At 47.2% G+C, this 18,682-nt stretch overlaps 1 protein-coding gene and 1 long non-coding RNA gene across 5 annotated transcripts in view; one reads left to right on the forward strand and one right to left on the reverse strand.

Moving 5' to 3' along the window:
* CADM3 (cell adhesion molecule 3) overlaps positions 1 to 2,470 on the forward strand; it is an 85,800-nt gene extending 83,330 nt beyond the window's left edge. For 2 of the 4 annotated variants that reach the window (XM_082202809.1, XM_082202811.1), the window contains one exon: positions 514 to 2,470. In XM_082202809.1, the coding sequence (XP_082058935.1) occupies positions 514 to 662 (149 nt within the window). In that variant the 3' untranslated portion in view covers positions 663 to 2,470. The remainder of the gene's footprint in view (positions 1 to 513) is intronic. The other 2 variants (XM_082202810.1, XM_082202812.1) reach the window with 1 other exon arrangement.
* On the reverse strand, positions 1,071 to 15,282 carry LOC309520891. Its single transcript, XR_014214468.1, has 2 exons — positions 12,509 to 15,282; positions 1,071 to 12,129 (listed from the first exon to the last, which is right to left on the reverse strand). It is a non-coding gene; the product is annotated as an uncharacterized lncRNA (long non-coding RNA).
* Positions 15,283 to 18,682: the final 3,400 nt, after the last annotated feature.

Genomic DNA, 18,682 nt, shown 5'->3' on the forward strand with positions numbered 1-18,682 from the left:
CGAGGGAGCCGGCATACAGCTTCCAGGTCATGTGGCCAGCATGACTAAGCTGCTTCTGGCAAACCAGAGCAGTGTACCTTCCCGTCGGAGTGGTACCTATTTATCTACTTGCACTTTGATATTCTTTCGAACTGCTAGGTTGGCAGGAGCAGGGACCGAGCAACGGGAGCTCACCCCGTTGCGGGGATTCGAACCGCCCACCTTCTGATCGGCAAGTCCTAGGCTCTGTGGTTTAACCCACAGCGCCACCCGCGTCCCAAGTACTTAACCAAATACTTTTGGTTAAGTATTTTTTATTTACTTACTTGATTTAGGGGGGCAGTTGCTGCCCCGACTATGCCCATGGTGCTGAACCTCTGATCTTTTGCACGTAAGCCATGTCTTTTGGAGGTGTGGTTGGGTGAACCATGCAAGTCCCATGTTCCCTTGCGGTGGTACAGACCCTTCCCACTTTTCTTAGCCATCCTAAATAAGCTCCACTGTTGCTCCAAGCCAAATGACCCAATTTGGTAGCTTCCTCTCTTTTTCTGTGTCCCTATGCAGGTACCTACCTGACCCACGAGGCCAAAGGCTCGGACGACGCCCCAGACGCAGACACAGCCATTATCAACGCCGAGGGCGGTCAAACTGGTGGGGATGACAAGAAGGAATATTTCATCTGAGTGGGGAGGGTGGGGCCTGGCGGCCAGGCAGCAGGGGGGAGGAGGAGGAGGATGAGGAGGAAGTGGCGGATCGGAACCCAACCTCGACTGAATGACAACAGAACCCACCCAACCAATATGTCAAAGGAATTTCTCTTGCGCCCAGGAAGGAATGGACGGACAGACAGAGGGATGATGGTGGGGGACCGAGATCGGCGAGGGGACAGAGGAGGAACGAGAGAGAGAAAGAAGATCAGCTTGGCTCACAATGCTTCTTTGAACTTGTATAAAACATTGTTACTAAACGGGGGGGACATGCACCCGAACATTGAGAACCCCTCAAAACCCCTTGTTCCTGCTTGCTTGTACCTACATATCTGCGGCTGCCAAAATCGCACTAAACACAGACCTGGAGAGTGAGTGATGATACCTTTCTTTCTTCCTTCCTTCCTTCCCTCCCTTCTTCCTTCCTTCTTTCCCTCCCTTCTTCCTTCCTTCCTTCCGGCTCCTTTTGAGGCTGTTTTATCTTCTTTTTCGATGGCGTACTCTTGTTTTTGACTCTTTTTTTCTTTTTCTTTTTACAAAAAAAGAGAAAAACCTCTGTTCTCGTTCCCTTATGTTTGGAATGTCTTGAAGTGGGGGCACTGTAGGGGTTTGTTGGGGGGGTTCGGATGGTGTATCTCTTGCTTTCCTTTAGAGTTGTTCTGCTTTTTCTGTTTTGATGTCGAAGGATCAAATCCGCTTGTGTTTGGGGTGGGGAGAACGGACACTGGGAGGAGATCCCTTAATCCTGCATCTTAGGGGTCAAGCAAGGCAGGCTAAACTCTGAGCAAGGTAGTGCTGGGCTTATCAATATCAGGGGCCCGGCTCTAGGGCCTGGAAAGCCCCCCCTTTCCTACTGGAAGAGGAGGTGGACACAGCAAAGGGAACTTTCCTCCATGCCTCCTCCAACTTCCTCAGGCCTTCCTCTTTGATGGTCTTCATTCGGGAAGGTTTTGGGAGCCAGGCTGATGAAGGAAAGGCTCAAATTTGGGGGGCAGGTTTGCTATGAAAAGCTCTGCCGATTTTATCCTTCGACGAGATTTTGTTCCTCCGGTTGCGTCTCTTTGTTTCGAGAGGAGAGTGTTGTTGTGTGGTCCGTGTACCAAGGGATGCCAGCTAGCCGGTTGCAGTCCCAACCCAAACCCATGGCAAAAGAAGAAGAAAGGGGGAGTTTGCTTTGAAGCTCCCCTGGTGTCCTTTATGCTTCCCAGTCACGAGGGGGGGGGATTCGAGAGCCAGGTGCTTCTAAGGGGGCCCCTCAAAGAGAGAGGACTCCCATCGCTGGGGTTTTCTCTTGGTTCGGAGCCCCGGTTTCTCAGTGCAAAAGGGTACCTGCTACCCTCCTGTGTCTTCCTTGGGTTAGAGAGGAAGCAAGGCATTCCAGGGGGGTGCCCCATAGCTGAAGGGCAGCTTCTAGTGCCATCAGCCCATTGGTGGGGAGAGTTGAATGAGCAAGATTTATTGAGTGATGCAATTACAGTTCCCCAATCTCCAGTGTTTGATACTGATTAGACCACAGGGTGTGTGTGGGGGGGGGAGCTTCAGCTGCGATTATTTCAACATGCACACAAATACGCACCCTGCCAAATTAATTCAAGCCTGGATCCAACACTGCAATCAGAAACAGTGTTTCTTCCTCACAGGCATACATCTGAAGGTTGCACTCGTTGCGAATGATTCAGATGCCCTGTTCACCACCGCCACAGAGGGATAAGCTAATGCCTTTCCACTGTCAATAAAAACTGGGGGGGGTCCACCACTGTCCCCCCACTCCCCAAATCATGAAATCTTGCTTTGTGATCTCTAAAAGAACAACCGCCTCTGGTTCTTCCTTCCACTTTGCCTTCTGTCACAATAGCCTCTCCTCCCTCCCAACTCACACACAGACACAATTGTCACACACAACTACTGCCATGGTTTTTTGAGATTTCCTCAAAAACCTCAGGGAGGGCCAGAAACAATGGATTGTAAAATGAAACAAAAGCAGACTTTGAGGGGAGGGCAGTTGAAAATGGTAGGCCTTTCAAGTTTTAAGGTGCCTGCTCTTTTCTTTACTTTTCTTTTGAAATAGTGTAGCAGCTGAACACTTAATACAACAATTGGCATGGATAGGTGAAATATTTTGCCTTAGCTCTGTGAGTTCACATCTGTCTATTTTTCAAAGTATTTAGTGCAATGAACATGCATGCAGAGAGCATGTCCCAGAGATGGCTTCTTTTGCTGCTCGTTTTGTAGTTCTGTGACGTTCACACATTTCATCTCAAACACAGAGCCAAACGCCACTTTCCAGCTTGCGATGTCGTGTCTTGAAGATACTGTTGGTCCAGGTTTCACCTAAGATAGGCTAAGTAGCTGGTGATTGTCCTTGGCAACTGGGCAGGCTGGAGAAAAGGGCTTCTGAGCATGTGCAAAGAACTTTCTGTTGTCAGAGTCATTGAAGACATTCCTGGGAACTCCAACTCTTCCAGTGGAGTGAGCAGATGTATTCTCCTCTTGATAGCTTGGCAATATTGATTGGCAACATACTCAGGACAAAGCAAATGCAACAGAACTTCTGGCATGGTGTAGTGATGATGGCTGTGAAAGAGGGGATTAGACAAAATTCATGGAGGATAAAACAACCAACGGGTACCAGTCCTGATGACTATATGCTACTCCTAGGATCGGAGTCAGGGTTGGTTGGGAGCAGCAGCAAGAGAGAGCTGTTGACCTCATGACCTACTTGTGGCCTTCCTAAAACACCTGGTTGGCCACTGTAGGAACAGATTTCTGGACTAGATGCACATCTGGCCTGACTCAAGAGGACTCCTCTTCTGTTCTTACTGGCCACAGAGGTTAGGAATGGATCCTTCATTTTCAGATGCAGGCTACCTCTAAATATCCAGTTGCTGGGGATCTTTGGCAAATGAGGGTTACTGCCTTCAAGCCCTGGTGGTTGATGGTGGACTTTTCAGACTGAGGCACCTGATTGGCCACTGTGGCAAACAGGAAACAGAAACTAGAGGATGCTGGAGCTGATGGACCGGTGGTCAGTTCGAGGAGAGTTCTCAAGTTTGTTACATCGGTGTTGTCAGGTGTTAAGAGGTCAGCAGGTTGGCCCAGATCCTGCTCTGGCTGAGGGTCCCTTGAAGTCAGAACTAGCATCTCAGGCAGTTTGGTCTTGGGCAGCGATGGGATCCTTTGGCCCCATGGGCCTATTTGAGTTTGCAAGCATTCCTCATTTGGCCTGCAAGGCTGTTCTGACCAGACTAAGCCCACCTATCCTACACCCGATGGCAGGTTTTGGACAGGTAAAGATGGGCCTGGTCCAAGAAGGAGGTGGGGAATTTGTGCTATGGGCTGTGTTTTGAAGATCCTGGCAACCAGCTGATCACCGGGGCTTCAAAGCACCCTGGTCATCAGTGCTCGCAGCGAGAGCTGTGTGCAATCCTCTGAAGTCGCCAACGATCAGCTGGTTGCATTTGCACCTGCATGGTTTGATTTCAAAACCCTGCAGAAAGAAATGGGTCTCACCTGTGATGTCAGGTGTGGCAAACTTGGTCTGTGGCAGGGAAGATAGGTAAAGAGCTGGATCCAGTTTCCTACTCCTGGTGTAACAGGACCTTCTTAAGTGCCTATGGAACGTGGGGCTCAGGAAGAAGGAAGGCAGGAGGATGCAAGGCTAAGCAAACTTTATCAGCTGATTGTTGGGGGCTTAAAGAAAACCACACATTGCTCTGCAAGCACTGATGGGTGCTTTGAAGCACCAACAATCAGCTGATTGTTGGGACTTCAAAGCACAGTCCATAGCACAACCTTCCCCCGCCTTTTATGGACCACATCCACCTTCACCTGCTCAAAAGCTGACATCAGGTGGGAACCTCCCAGGGTTCCTGCAGTGAATCATAAAATCACAAGCTTGTAGAGTTGGAAGGGTCACCTAGTCCAGCCTCCTGCAAGTACATTACTTTGAAGCAGTGGGAATCTCGCTCCTGCCTCTGCCAGTCTCTGAACTGATTGGAAGTTTGATGGAAGTGTTGGCTCTTTGATTTGATCAAGCCAATGACTAATACCTCCCCACCACCACCAAAACCTCCGCTCCGTCGGACCCCAGCCATGGATGGATCCCTGTAGATGTTGTTGGACTCCCAGTTCCCATCAGCCCCAGCCAGCAGGGGATGATGGGAGCAGGAGTCCAACAACATCCATAGAGCCATAGTGCGCTGTGGGATCTCCCCTGCTCCCTTCTTTCGCCTGGTGACTGAACAGATTATCAGCACCTCTGCAAATGGAATCAAGGCTGTATCAATGTCAGTGGCCTCCAGGGAGCCCACAAGACAGCAGACTCCCCTCTGTTGTTCCCTCTCCTCCCCTAATCTGCTCTTTAGAGCTAGACTGCCCCGGGACATGGAGGTTCTAACACACTGTCTGCCTTTCTATAACTACTGGGCATCTTGAGTTTTCAGCACAGGGTGGGATCTATTAATTTATTTGGGGTTGCAGCCAATGTTTGTCCTACACAGAGGAGACCCATGGAAATTAATGGACATGGCTAACTTAAGTCCATTAATGTCAACGGGTCTATGCTAGACAATATTTAGTTGGATACCACCCCATAGACCATGGATTAGGTTGGATTACCATGTGGCTGATCCATGTGAGAAGATTTGTCTGGCTAGGGGAAATCTGCTTTGTGCACATGAGAAGGAAAGCAGAGTAACCTGACCAAGTCAGCCCATTGATGCATCTAACTCAGTGCTGTCTACACTGACCAGCAGCAGCAGCAGGTAGCTCTCTGGCATTTAAGGCAGGTGTGTCTCTCCGAGCCCTACCTGGAGATTGAACTGGGGGCATTCTGAATGCAAAGCAAATTCTCTGCCCCTGAGCTGCGGCCATTTTCCAAATAAGACTCTAGTCCTCATGTTTCCAGAGGAAGGACTGTATTAAATAGGAACAAGGGAAGCTGCCTTATACTGGCTTCGTCAAGCTCAGTGCTGCCTACACAGACTGGCAGGGTTTCAGAGGGGATATTCTGAGCCCCACTGGGAGATGCTGTGGGTGTCTGAGCCTGGGGCAAGGCAGCATGTGCTGTAGCAATGAGCCTGAGAGAGAGGAATTTTATCTCTGTGTGTGTAAGAGAGATAGAGAGATGGGGCTCTTACTTGCACTAATTAAAGGTGATATCTTCAGCTCAGCAGGGTTAACAACAGTTTTAAAGCCCTTGTTGTCTCTTCCAGCACGAAACAATTACTTGTCGTTTGAAGCTTTGCCTGCCAACATGCATGTTGACAAAACCTTTAGCATTTTTTTCCCTTTTAACCTGGCACTTGGCAAGCAGTCACCTCCTTTGAACTGACAACGGAGTCATGCCTTCACGTTTAACCCTCCAATGTTCTTTTCTCTCCCCTCCCAATTCCCCTGGGTGACTAAGCCGCCTCGATTTCTGTCCTCCTGCCAGGCAAACTGGAATATTATTCCGACAAAGCCTTGGCGACTTGACTGCCCCTCGTGCACCATTTAAAATGGGATGCATGGACACAGGGTTGTGTCCAACAAAGCCCTGCTCAGAGTAGGCCCATTAAAATGAACAAGCCTAAGTGAACCATGTCTATTAGTTTCCATGGGTCTACTCTGTTGTTGCTGCTGCTTTAATGCAACAGCATTTGTCAAGCTGGTGCCCTGCAGATGTTTTGAACTGAGGCTGATGGGAGTTATAGTTGAAAATATCTTGAGGGCACCAGCTTGGCAAACCTTGTTTTGATAAGACATACCTGCCCAGGGAGGTTGTCTCAGGCAGGTCTTTGTAACAGATGGGAAATGAACTGAAATCTTTTTGTTAGGAGCGTTCAAATCAAAAGTGTGCTGTGTAAACTTTTAAAACACACAGGTGCCTTGTGTTTCTTTCACATGGAAAACATTGGAATGAGCCAATGAAAAGAAACCAGGCAGGTAACTCCTGTTGTATAAACTTTTCTGTAACTGCACTCATATGAACTAGTACCAAGGTTATTTCAGATTTGTAAAGATATAGCTTGTAGGGAACTGTGATACTGTGGAATTCATGTGTCCTGCCCTCCAAGAAACAGATTCAAAGGTTCTAATTCATGCAGCAGCTACAGGAGTGGACTGAAATGTAAAACTGAACTGTGATCATAGCACAGAGTCATATAATTGTAGAGTTGGAAGGGACCAACCCCATGCAGTGAAGGAATCCTAGCTAAAGAACCCCTGACAGCCAACCTCTGTTTATAAACCTCCATTGAAAGATAGTCTGCCACCTTCCGAGGGAGTCTCTTCCACTGTCAAACAGCTCTTACCTTCAGAAATTTCTTCCTGATGTTTCGTTGGAATCTCCTTTCTTGCCATTTGAATCCATTGGTTTTGCTCCTAATACCCTCTGGAAGAGCAGAAAACAAGCTTGCTCCATCTTCCATTGGACAGCCCTTCAGATATCGTATCACCTTTCAGTCTTCTCCAGGCTCAACTTTGCCCAACTCCCTCAACCGTTCCTCATAAGGCTTGGTTTCCAAACCCTTGATTATCTCGGTCTCCCTCCTCTGCACACATTCCAGCTTGTCAATATCCTTCTTAAACTGTACTGAACAGAACTGGACATAATACTCCGGAAGGGGTCTGGCCAATGCAGAACAACAAAGTTGTCCTATTATTTCCCTTGATGTGGGCAGTGGGGTAATGCTTGTTCTTCAGACATTTTAAACACGTAGGAAGCTGCCTTATACAGAGACAGACCATTGGTCCACCTTTCTCGGTAGCCTAGAGGCATTCCTAGCCTTACCTTGAGATGCCAGAGATTGAACCAGGCCCTTCCTCAGAAATATTTATTGGTGAAAAGGAGGGCATAGAAATTAAGTTTGGTTGATCTCACCAAGAGTGTAGCAACAACTTAAAAGTGTCCCTGGCTATGACTAACCTTACTTTTTTTATTATTGTGATTTATCACATTTTTATTCCCCCAAGTTTATTTCCTCACAAGAACTCTGTGAGGTGTGATAGGCCTTACTATGTCATTCACAGGAGAATATATATATATATAACAACAGAAAGACATGCCAATATTGTCTCTGTTTTGACATATCATTCAAACACAGGGACGAGATCGTTCCTTAGAGACAAGCCGTTAAATTGCAAACCTACAAAGATTTATTGACCATTTTATTAGCTGAGCGTGGAAAGATTCAGCTCAATGGTATTTCCCGGCCTGTTGTCCAATAACTTTAAAAAAATTATGTTGGTGTCATTTTTGGAGTTACACGATTCATTCTCCAGGAGCTGAAATGGATTTGCCCACCTTCAAATAATCTTGTGTCAAATATTCACTGGATATTCTCTGAATATTCACCAAATACCGGCCTTGACACCTGACAAGATTTGAGGGGTCTCTCCTGCTCTCTCCCCAGGCTAGGGGACCTGTGGCCTTCCAGATGTTTCTGGTCTACAACTCTCATCATCCCTGACCATTGACCATGCTGGGTGGAGCTGATGAGAGCTAGAGCTCAACAGCATCTGGAGGACCAAGGGTTCCTCATTCCTGAACTACCTAACCTATCTTCTCCAGTTCCCAGCATGCACTCTGACACACCCTTAAAGCCCAAGATTCCTCCACATGCTAGGATCACACCTAGAAACAGAATGTGGGTGGAGCTATGCAGATTTGAGGGTGAGGCTAAGCCATCTGAGAGGTGGAGCTATTCAGATCAGGGGTGTGGCATTCAGTGGTTTCCATCCACAGGCTAACTGTACATCTGTATTTGGCTTGCTTTGGAGAAACTGGGCAGGCATTTTACATATGGTGGAAGTTTCTTTTTGTGCCCCCTTTTTTCCTTTCATCATGCTTCTCTATCTGCTTTCTCATTTCCAAAAGAAAAAAGAAAAGTGCCATCAGAGCTCGCTTATGCTTAGCCCCTAAACTTTTTTTCCAGCTCCATCCTTACTTCCGGAGTATATAAAATCATTTCCTTTATAATCCAGTTCCTCAATCCTTTCCCTTTGTTATATGTTGGGTGTGGCCAAGAAATGGAGCCTGGGTGGAGCCATACAGATTAAAAAGGGAAGCTATTACCATATTTTTTGCTCTATAAGACGCACCAGACCACAAGATACACCTAGTTTTGGGAGGAGGAAAACAAGAAAAAAAATATTCTGAATCTCAGAAGCCAGAACAGCAAAAGGGATCGCTGCACAGTGAAAGCAGCAATCCCTTTTGCTGTTCTGGCTTCTGTGATAGCTGCGCAGCCTGCATTTGCTCTGTAAGACGCACACACATTTCCCCTTACTTTTGAGGAGGGAAAAAGTATTATAGAGCAAAAAATACGGTATGTAGATCAGGGATGGGGAAATTCAGTCCTGTTGGCCCGATTAGCAATCCCATTTGGGGAAATTCAAACCCAGCTGCAGCAGCTGATTTAGGGCAGTGTGACCAGTTCTACCACACTGGGCACTGAGCTTGGGGGGTGTCACAGGGCATCACAAGGATGACATACTGAATTGAGCAGAATGGAAGGTGAGAGGTGGAAGTGCTGGGTTTTGGCATCGCACAGGTCATGGCTGAAATTTGACAGACCAAAGTTCGCTCCTGCCAGCTGTCAGTAGGGATAGGATAAATTTGGTTCAGTTAGCATTTAAGGGAAACCTACCTAATTCACATAATATATTCACATAATGCAAAAACTGAAAAATAGCCATCCTTTGAAATTTACACTTTTCTGAATTTTTGCAGTGCAGTTTTCTGGCCAAGTAGTGTGTACAAAAATGCATTTTCTCAAGTAAAGTGTGCACATATATTAGTGAAAATAATATACCAAAATGCATAATATTACGGAACTTTGCCTTACAAAAATGTGTCTATTGTTTTAAATTGCATACAAACGTATATATTAGGGGAAACTTGCATTAAAATGCTGTTAAATTTTCAGGAGGACCTTTTCAATTTTAAAAAAAAATTGGCGACATTTTTCCACCTTCGCCGCATCAAGCAGTTGGTCCCTTACGTTTCCTGCCCCGGCCTGCCCACAGTGATCCATGCGACGGTCACCTCCAGGCTTGATTACTGTAATTCGCTCTACGCGGGGCTGCCCTTGAAGCTGTCCCAGAAACTCCAGCAGGTGCAGAATGCTGCAGTGAGGCTCCTCATGGGGTCTCTGCCATGGGGGCATATTCATCCAGTGCTTTTCTAGCTGCACTGGCTCCCGGTGAATTACAGGGTCAGATTTAAGGTGCTGGTTTTGACCTTTAAAGTCCTTCACAGCCTAGGACCCTCGTACCTACAGGACCGCCTCTCCTGGTATGCCCCACAGAGGACCTTAAGGTCCATATATAGCAACACCCTAGAGGTCCTGGGCCCTAAGGAAGTTAGATTAGCCTCAACCAGAGCCCAGGGCCTTCTCAACACTGGCTCCAGCCTGGTGGAACTCTCTGTCTCAAGAGACCAGGGCCCTGTGGGATCTGATTTCTTTCCACAAGGCCTGTAAGGCAGAGTTGTTCCACCTGGCCTTTGGCTCAGAATCAGTTTGATTCCCTCCCCCTCTTTCTTTTTCCTTTCTCCTCCTGTGAAGAGGCTGCATTTTAATATTTTAATGTTTCAATATTTTAATGTTGTATTTTAATCTTTTTAAGTTGTATTCATTCAACTTGTTTTTATTATTGCTTGTTAGCCACCCTGAGCCCGGCCTTGGCTGGGGAGGGCAGGGTATAAATAAAAATTATTATTATTATTATTATTATTATTATTATTATTATTATTATTAAAGCAATGTGGAAATGTGGAAAACTGAACTTAAGATCAGGAAAATGAGAAATGGAGGGCTTACCCACACTTCCTCTTGTGCTCTGCTTTCCCTGGGGAATACCGCTCTTTAGCACTCAATCAGAGCAAATGGCAATTTGGGTTTTCTCCTAATTGATGTCTGCTCCGATTTAGAGATGAAGAGTGGGTTTTCCCTGGGAGAGGAGCAGAGCAAGGGGAAAACTGCTCAGACTCCGTGCTTTCTAGGTACGGGACAAGCAGAAGTGTGGATGAGGTCTGAGAAAAACCAGAATTGACAGATTCACCCATCCCTACCTGTCAGATATCTGTCATCTTATGATGCCAGGCACAAAGATCTGTTATCTCTGATCTTAGCACTAAGCAACAGAGCACTAGGATCTACCTGCTCTTTGACAGTATTTCTTTTTCTGAATGGCCGCCTTCAGATGTCTTCTAAAAGTCAAATAGTTGTTTATTTCCTTGACATCTGATGGGAGGGCGTTCCACAGGGCAGGCGCCACTACTGAGAAGGCCCTCTGCCTGGTTTATTTCTAGATGGGTGGTGATATCGGAGATAAATCTATGCCTGCGCTTGACTTGAAATTTGAACAACCTGGCATCAGAGGACATAAGATGATTGACAGGTCAGTGGCACTACCAAATTGGGCCAGTTGTGGACCCGACCCTTAGACTGAAAAAGTTCCCCGACTCCTGATGTTGATAGTAGCAGGCCCAAGACTTCAGGGAGGGCAAACCCCGGCTATGGGTGATTCAGTTTGTAATAGGAGGCAATTCATGATATGTTGAAATACGTTTGTGCAACTCTCTTCTGGGATCTCTGCAACATTCTCATATTCTCCACCCATCATCCATGACAGAGCATTTTGCTAGTATTTGACGTTTGGCAGTATTTGATAGCTGACACACGTTGGCATTTAGACCTTGGCAGCTGACGGCTTATGAGATTTTATATCAAACCGAAACACCCGGGAGATTCCAGGAAGCCACTAAACTCCCTCTTGAACTATTTTGAGGTTAAGCACATCCCCGTCGAAAATTAAAATCCCAGTGTCAAATCTTGAAAACGGCAGATTCCACGCTTGTGCGGCAGAAGTGGGAGATGTTGCTGGGTTTTGAATGGGGCTGGGTTTCGTTGCTAGACAGAGTCAGCAAACAGACCAAAGGACTCCCCGCTGATGGACCACTGAAGATTTTGCCCCTTCCTGCACTTGTGGAGCATAGATTAACCATAAAGCAACAGTGACAGAGTGGCCTTCTGCCTTGACTGTAGAATACCGCCATAGAGATGAAAAGGGCCTGGCGGGCTATCTAGTAGCCCAACTTCCTGTTCTAAGCAGGAACTCCGATGGTAGAACTTCTCAAGAGGCTTGTTGGTCATTGGTTCCATGGTGGAACTGCTCTTACTATCAAGCAATCTCTCTTAAATGTTCATCTGAAACCTACCTCCTTGCATCTTAAACCCATTAGCCCATGTTCTGCCCTTTGGAGCAATAGAAAACAAATCTTTGCCTTCTTCTGCATAACAGCCCTTCTGGTTTTTGAAGAGTGCTCTCTCCCCTCAATCTTCTCTTCTCTGTGTGAAAAGCATGCTCAGCTTCTTCTCTTTTTCCTCATACAGCTTATTTTCTCCATCCTGCTGAGCCCTCTTTGTGGCCCTCCTGTCAACCACTTTTTCTATATGTCCTTCTAATAATAATAATAATAATAATAATAATAATAATAATAATAATAATTTATTATTTGTACCCCGCCCATCTGGCTGGGTTTCCCCAGCCACTCTGGGCGGCTTCCACAGAAACCAAAAAACACTAAAATATCATACATTAAAAGCTTCCCTGAATAGGGCCGCCTTAAGATGTCTTCTGAATGTCAGGTAGTTGTCCATCACCTTGACATCCAATGGGAGGGCATTCCACAGGGCGGGCGCCACCACCGAAAAGGCCTTCTGCCTGGTTCCCTGTAGCTTTGCTTCTCTTAATGAGGGAACCGCCAGAAGGCCCTCGGCGCTGGACCTCAGTGTCCGGGCAGAACGATGGGGGTGGAGACGCTCCTTCAGGTATACTGGGCCGAGAGTGGTGCAACATTTGGAGGTTCCCAGAGAAGCAACTGGTCTGTCTAGCTCAGTATTGTCCACACTGACAGATAGCAGCTTTCTGTGATTTCAGACAAGAAATCTTCCCCAGTCAGGGATTGAACCTGGGACCTTCGCATAGGAAACAGATGCTCTAACACTGAACTGCAACCCTTCAAACAGCTGGAAAGATAACTGCAAACAAGGATGGCTAGTGAAGAACAAAGTGCAATGACTTACTTCCTACAGTCTCCATCTGTAGGACCATGGGACAAACTCCATCCTTAGCCACCAGGCGGCTCTTTTACCTGGTGGATGTCAAATCCCTGTGCTACAAGCCAGTCCACAATTTTGAACCTCAACATCAGGTAGTCCTACAGCCTGGGAATCTGTCACTCATGGAAATGAGCACAATGATTCACTAGTCATGCACAAGCCTTCAAGAATATGAGGCACGGCTCTCTGGATTGCATCCCACAATGAACGAATAGCCTAAAGGCAGCCTGGAGTTTTCTCCTACCTCATCTCTTTTAAATGTTGGGTTGCCAGGCCTACTCAGAGTAGACCTGTTGAAATTAATGGCCATGGCTAACTTAGACTTATTAATTGCAATGCGTCTACTCTGAGTAAACGTTAGTTGAACACAGCCCATTGTTTTTAATGTTCAGAGGAAATAAATCACTGATCGATAACATTCACATGACAAAAAGACAACATATGGGGAAGGATCCTGCCATTTCTATATGATGGATCTGCAAAGTCCACAAAACGGTGGTTCCTGCATTTCAGGGGGTTGGACCAGATGACTCCTGGTTCCCTTCCAACCCTACAAGTCTATGGTTCTATGAAAACAGTACTATTTTTCTAGTCATCGGAATAACATTTCCCTTTCTTGAATATATATGTTACTTCTTTTTAAAGTATTCATAATTAGTAGTAGTGGTAGCAGCAGTATTATATTTATAGTTTACCTATCTTCCAAGAAGTTCAAGGTGGCAAATGAGGGTCTCCCTCTTCCCCATTTTATCCTCACAACAACCCTGTGAGGTAGCTTGAGCTGAGAGATTCTGACCGGCCCCTTAAGATCACACAGCGAGGTTCATGGCTAGGTGAGGATTTGGACCATGATTTCCCAGGTCCTAGTCCACCACCACCATTGGCTCTCATAATCATTGTATATCACACTTTCTGGAGCCGATCTGCTTTTGGCACTTTTTAGAAGTCTAGGAACGTGTAGAACTACCCACCCAAGTTATCCCAATGGCCCCAGGGCTGGCATCACAGATTGGCACAGTTGGGCACCTTCCAAGGCCCCCTTTGCAGCACAGGGCCCACTAACAACTAGACATCTCCCCACATTGCTACTGTTCTTAAAATCTGCTGTTGTTACCTAGTCACCCGCTTTCTTTATTCTTCTTCATTCTCACTATGGTGTCCCTATTCCACATCTCCTCCAAACGGCTCAAGGTTCTCTCCCTGTGAAGTGGGTCAGGCTGAGAGGCTGTGAATGGCTCATTGGCACTCAGCAAGTTACCTGGCCAAGTGGAGATTGGAACTCTGGTCTTCCAGGTCCTGATCCAACACCCTAACTGCTACACCACACTGTCAAGTAGCAAGCAGTATCTGGAGTGAGGAGAAGGACCTCCACTCACCTCTCCATCTAGGGCAGGTGTGAGGAACCTGCAGCTCTCCAGGTGTTGCTGAACCAGAATTAACCTCTTACTACTGGTCGTCCCAGCTGGGGCTGATGGGAGTTGGAGTACTTCAGTAGCTGGAGGACCACAGGTTCCCTATCCCTGGTCTACAGAGCTGAATTGATTGGACTCAGGCCACATTCACACCAAACATTTCAAGCCCTACACTACCCCTTTCAACAGCCATGGCTTCCACCCACAAAGAATTCTGGGAGCTGTAGTTTGTTGAAAGTGCTAAGAGTTGTTTGGAGACCCCTATTCCCCTCACGGAGCTACAATTTGCAGAGTTCCCTGGGAAGAGGGACTGACTGTTAAACCACTCTGAGAATCGTAGCTCTAGGGAGTTTCCAAACAATTCTGAGCACCGTTAACAAACTACAGCTCCCAGAATTCTGTGGGGGTTGAAGTCCTGACTCTTTAAAGTGGTATCATAGTTCTTTAAATACATGATGTGAATGTGGCCTTAAAAGAAAAAGGCAGGTGACCTGGAGGTGGTGACTGCAAGGAGGAAGAGTTGGGCCACTCCAGAAGGGAACCCACGGAAGACCTTTTGCCCAGAGGTCCCCCAAAATTCAATTAGCTTCACCCAAACTCACTTGGCTGTTTTGTGCCCCAACTGGAGCCCCCCAGTAGCCTTCACTTTTGACAGTAGCTTAGGAGCAGATGGTCAAAGCCACAGTGATGGGTGAACAGGAGGAGGCCTAGACACACAACTCTCTGGATCACAAGGGGGAGAGCTGTCTGCCCTTGTTCCTTAATAGTCAATGTCCATGCCGTACGTCTAACAGAGGGGTGGGGAACCTCAGGCCCAGGGGCCAAATGCAGCCCCCCAGAACTTATCCCAGGCCATGTCCCCTTTCTCTGGGCCACACCCCTTTGGCCCAGCTTTGCACCTGTGTGTTTTTGCCTGGCTGGGATGTGTCTTTGGACTCTGACGATGCTTCTTGCTTGCCTGGAAGGAGGATAGAGAGGAGGGGTGTGTGAGTTGTGTGTGTGCAGAAACTTGCCTACTGTAAAATGCACTGTACATGTTGTTGCTCTGGCCACTTTTGCCTCTGGCCACGCCCACCACTGGCACCCTTGGCTTATGACTCGAATTCCTTGGGTATGTCATTTGAGCAGGGCTCTTCACATTGACCTCTTTACTACAAGGTGGTCGTGTGTCCTACTTTACAGAGGGTGGTCCTCTCTTTGAAGGAGTCATTGGGCAGAGCAGCTGTCTGGTCTTAAGTCCAGCTTGTAGATAAAAGGTGGTGTCCAACGAAGTTCTGCTCAGAGTAGAGCCATCAGAATTAAGACACCTAAGTTAGCCGTCTCTATTGATGCCAGTGGGTCTACTCTGAGTAGGGCTAACATTGGCGACAACCCAAAGCAATTGAAGAAGGGGGAGGTCTTGTAGTTGTGCCTCAACACTGAACACCTAGACTGCAAACTGAGCTGTCACAGAGGCTACCTGGTCCAATTCTTGTTCCCCACTAAGTTAAGATGTATTTTCTTTCTGTTTGAATTATAGTGATTCTTTCTAAATTTGCATAAGTACACATAAATTAACATATGCAAATTGGTGTCCTCTTTTGTCCGTTTTTTGGGGAGGGGCAATGAATTTCCTACTCTCTTCTCATCTTTTGGGGGAACTCTTGGTACACAGTTGACCTCTCTTTTCTAATGGTGTCTCTTTTGGGGAAGTAGGAGGAGACAGAAAGGTTGCTTCATGCAGATCATTGCTTCCCAAACTTGGGTCTTCTGCTGTTTTTGGACTGCAGTTCCCATCATCCCTGACCACTGGTCCTGCTAACTACGGATGATGGGAGTTGTAGTCCCAAAACAGTGGAAGCCCCAAGTTTGAGAAGCCCTCATGCAGATCAAAACCCACCCAACAAAAAATCATGTTCATTTGGCTATGTGTCATGATGGATCTTCCTTCCAAGTTGAAATCTCTGTAATTTGCCTCAACTCTAGTGCAAGATACACATCACTGCACACCCATGAACACAAGACGCCCCATGCCCTCTCCCCATATTCAGGTGGTGGGTGTGCATGTGAATGTGTTTGCAGTTCTAATAAGAAGTGTCGTGGGATTTCAAGCTTCCAGTAAACATTTGCAAACTGGAGAGGCTATTCCAACCACTTTACTAGCACTCCAGAAGCCCACAGTGGAGGCTGGTCCACTGCAGCTAATGGAGCATTGCCTCACCAACCTCAGTCTGCCCTGGGCTAAACCTGAGCTGCCTGCCTTCTTCCTTATAACCAGTACAGCTAGTGGGGGGGGGGAGCTGCTTGTCTCCTTTCTCCTCCTCAGTCTTCAATGTTGCCTTTGCAAAACTCAGCAGAGAGGAGCTGGGGGCAAGACTTGGAATGAATTGGCTCTACCTGTCCTTCACTCTGGCGCCCCCTACTGTTGTACTCCCTGCCTTCTGCCCTACCAGTCTCAAAGGGCACCAGCCATACAGGGCAAGCTGTTGATGTGTGTGCGCATGGGCATGCACAAAGGCCTGCAGCCATGGGCTTTGATATGAGAATCAGGCTGTTTCGGGGACACAGACGTATTTCTTTCTTCATCCACAACCTGCCAGAGGCTATGAACTCGTTTGTGTCGAGTCTGCTTTGGCCCAGCCTGTGGTGCATTGATTTTATATCAAGCATGCCTGTTGTTTGTATGTATTTCTGCAACACACACACACGGGGGGGGGAAAATATCCACTGCAGTTTCTCAGCTGGGGAGATTTGCAAGCTAGGAGTGGAGATTCCAGACTTTGGTTATAAAACCAGGGGAGGCGGGCAGCTGAGGGGGAATTGGAGCCAGTGACACTCCAATGGAGCGAGGCTTCTGTTTCACGGATAACAGGCCCCGTCATCAAGGAAGAGGGAACCCGCCGTGTGACAGCAGGAGAAAGGAAATGCTTAGGTTGGGGAAAACGAAGGCTGGCGGCCATACCGTGGTTGTTGTTTTTTTCCATCGGTTCGCTTGTCACTGTTTGCTCAAAGCCCATTGTTGAGGGTGTTGTTTTTCCCTGTAAACCTCCCAGCCTGGCTGGATAACTAGAAGAGCTTTAGAAAGTCTACATAGGCTCGGTGACTCGAAGGCAAATGGCAAGGACCCAACTTTGATTGAATAGAAAGCCGGTCCCAGCGATGTTGAGCCAGATAAGCTACATGCATCAGCAGTCCTTCTCAGAGTAGACCCATCAAAATGAATGGGCAGGACTAACTTTGGTCCATGAATTTCAATGGGTCTACTCTGAGTAGGGCTGACAGTGCATATTACCCGAAGTTGTGAATCGGGGTATGCGTTCTATTTTCTTCTGCTCAGTGGGTGGTGGGGTTGTGGTTTTATTTAAGCAACAGGGTGGCGATTATTGCAATGGATGCAGAAGACCATTAAGTGGATGGGGAGGCCTTTCTCTCTCTTTCGCATTGTCCCAGAACTTGGGAATACCTTGTTGGGAGAGTCAGGACAGGCACACAGTACATGGTTCAGCGATGTGATCTGCTCCCAGAAGAGGTGATTATGGCCATCAACCTGGATGGCTTTCAAAAGGGGTTAGACAAATTCATGGAGGAGAAGGCTATCAATGACCACTAGCCATGATGGCTATGTTCTCCCTCCACTGTCAGAGACAGTATACTTCTGAATGCCAGCTGCTGTGGATCACAAGTTGGGCAGTGTGTTCATGTACTGCTTGCACGTTTTCTAGAATTACCTGGTTGGCCACTGAGAAGAGGACACAGGAGCCCCCTTTGGCTTGATCCAGCAACAAGACTCTTCTTAAGCAGCACCTGGTTCAGCTTTTCCCAATTTGGTGTCTTTCAAAGGTTTTGCGCTGCAACTCCCACAACCCCTGACCCTCGGCCATGCAAGCCGGGGCTGGTGGATGTTAGAGGGTACCTGTTGAGGGAGGGGGAGCAGCTCCATTTTTATTCAACATACATCAACCAGAGAAATTTGTAAGTAGGACACAAAGGGGATGGTAGTGAACATCCATTGTGATGTTTGTTCCAGATCCATGGTGTCCTGGTAAGCAGTCCTTGCCCCCTGTTCCAATCATGTAGCTTCCATAAGTCCCCACCGCCCCAAAAAGTTGGTTTGATTCCAAGGTTGTGCCTCCCTACTAAGATCCCCTTCACTTGAATCCTGCAATATTTGCAAGTTTGGATATTGGAGCTTTTTCATGATCAGAAACATTTTGCCCTCAGTTGTGCATGCCCTTAGGCAGGTACATATTATGAACATTGCCAGGTGTGATGGGAGCAGGGGTACATTACTTTGGGGGTCCACTCTGCTTTTTGAAACATACAAGCAGGGACTTATTCTTGGAACCGGTGAGCAATGCCCATGGATGTGTTTGTTCTTCAGACTGAAGGTCTGCACCTCATTTTACACTAGGTATTTTTCTCGCCCTGACTTAGCACCAAAGCTAAGCTTGCTTGGCCACCTTAGGATGCTTTGCGGTCTTTGATTCACCCCTTGAGC

Source organism: Podarcis vaucheri (genome assembly GCF_965113315.1).
Source record: "Podarcis vaucheri genome assembly, chromosome: 16".
Classification (NCBI taxonomy): Eukaryota; Metazoa; Chordata; class Lepidosauria; order Squamata; family Lacertidae; genus Podarcis; species Podarcis vaucheri.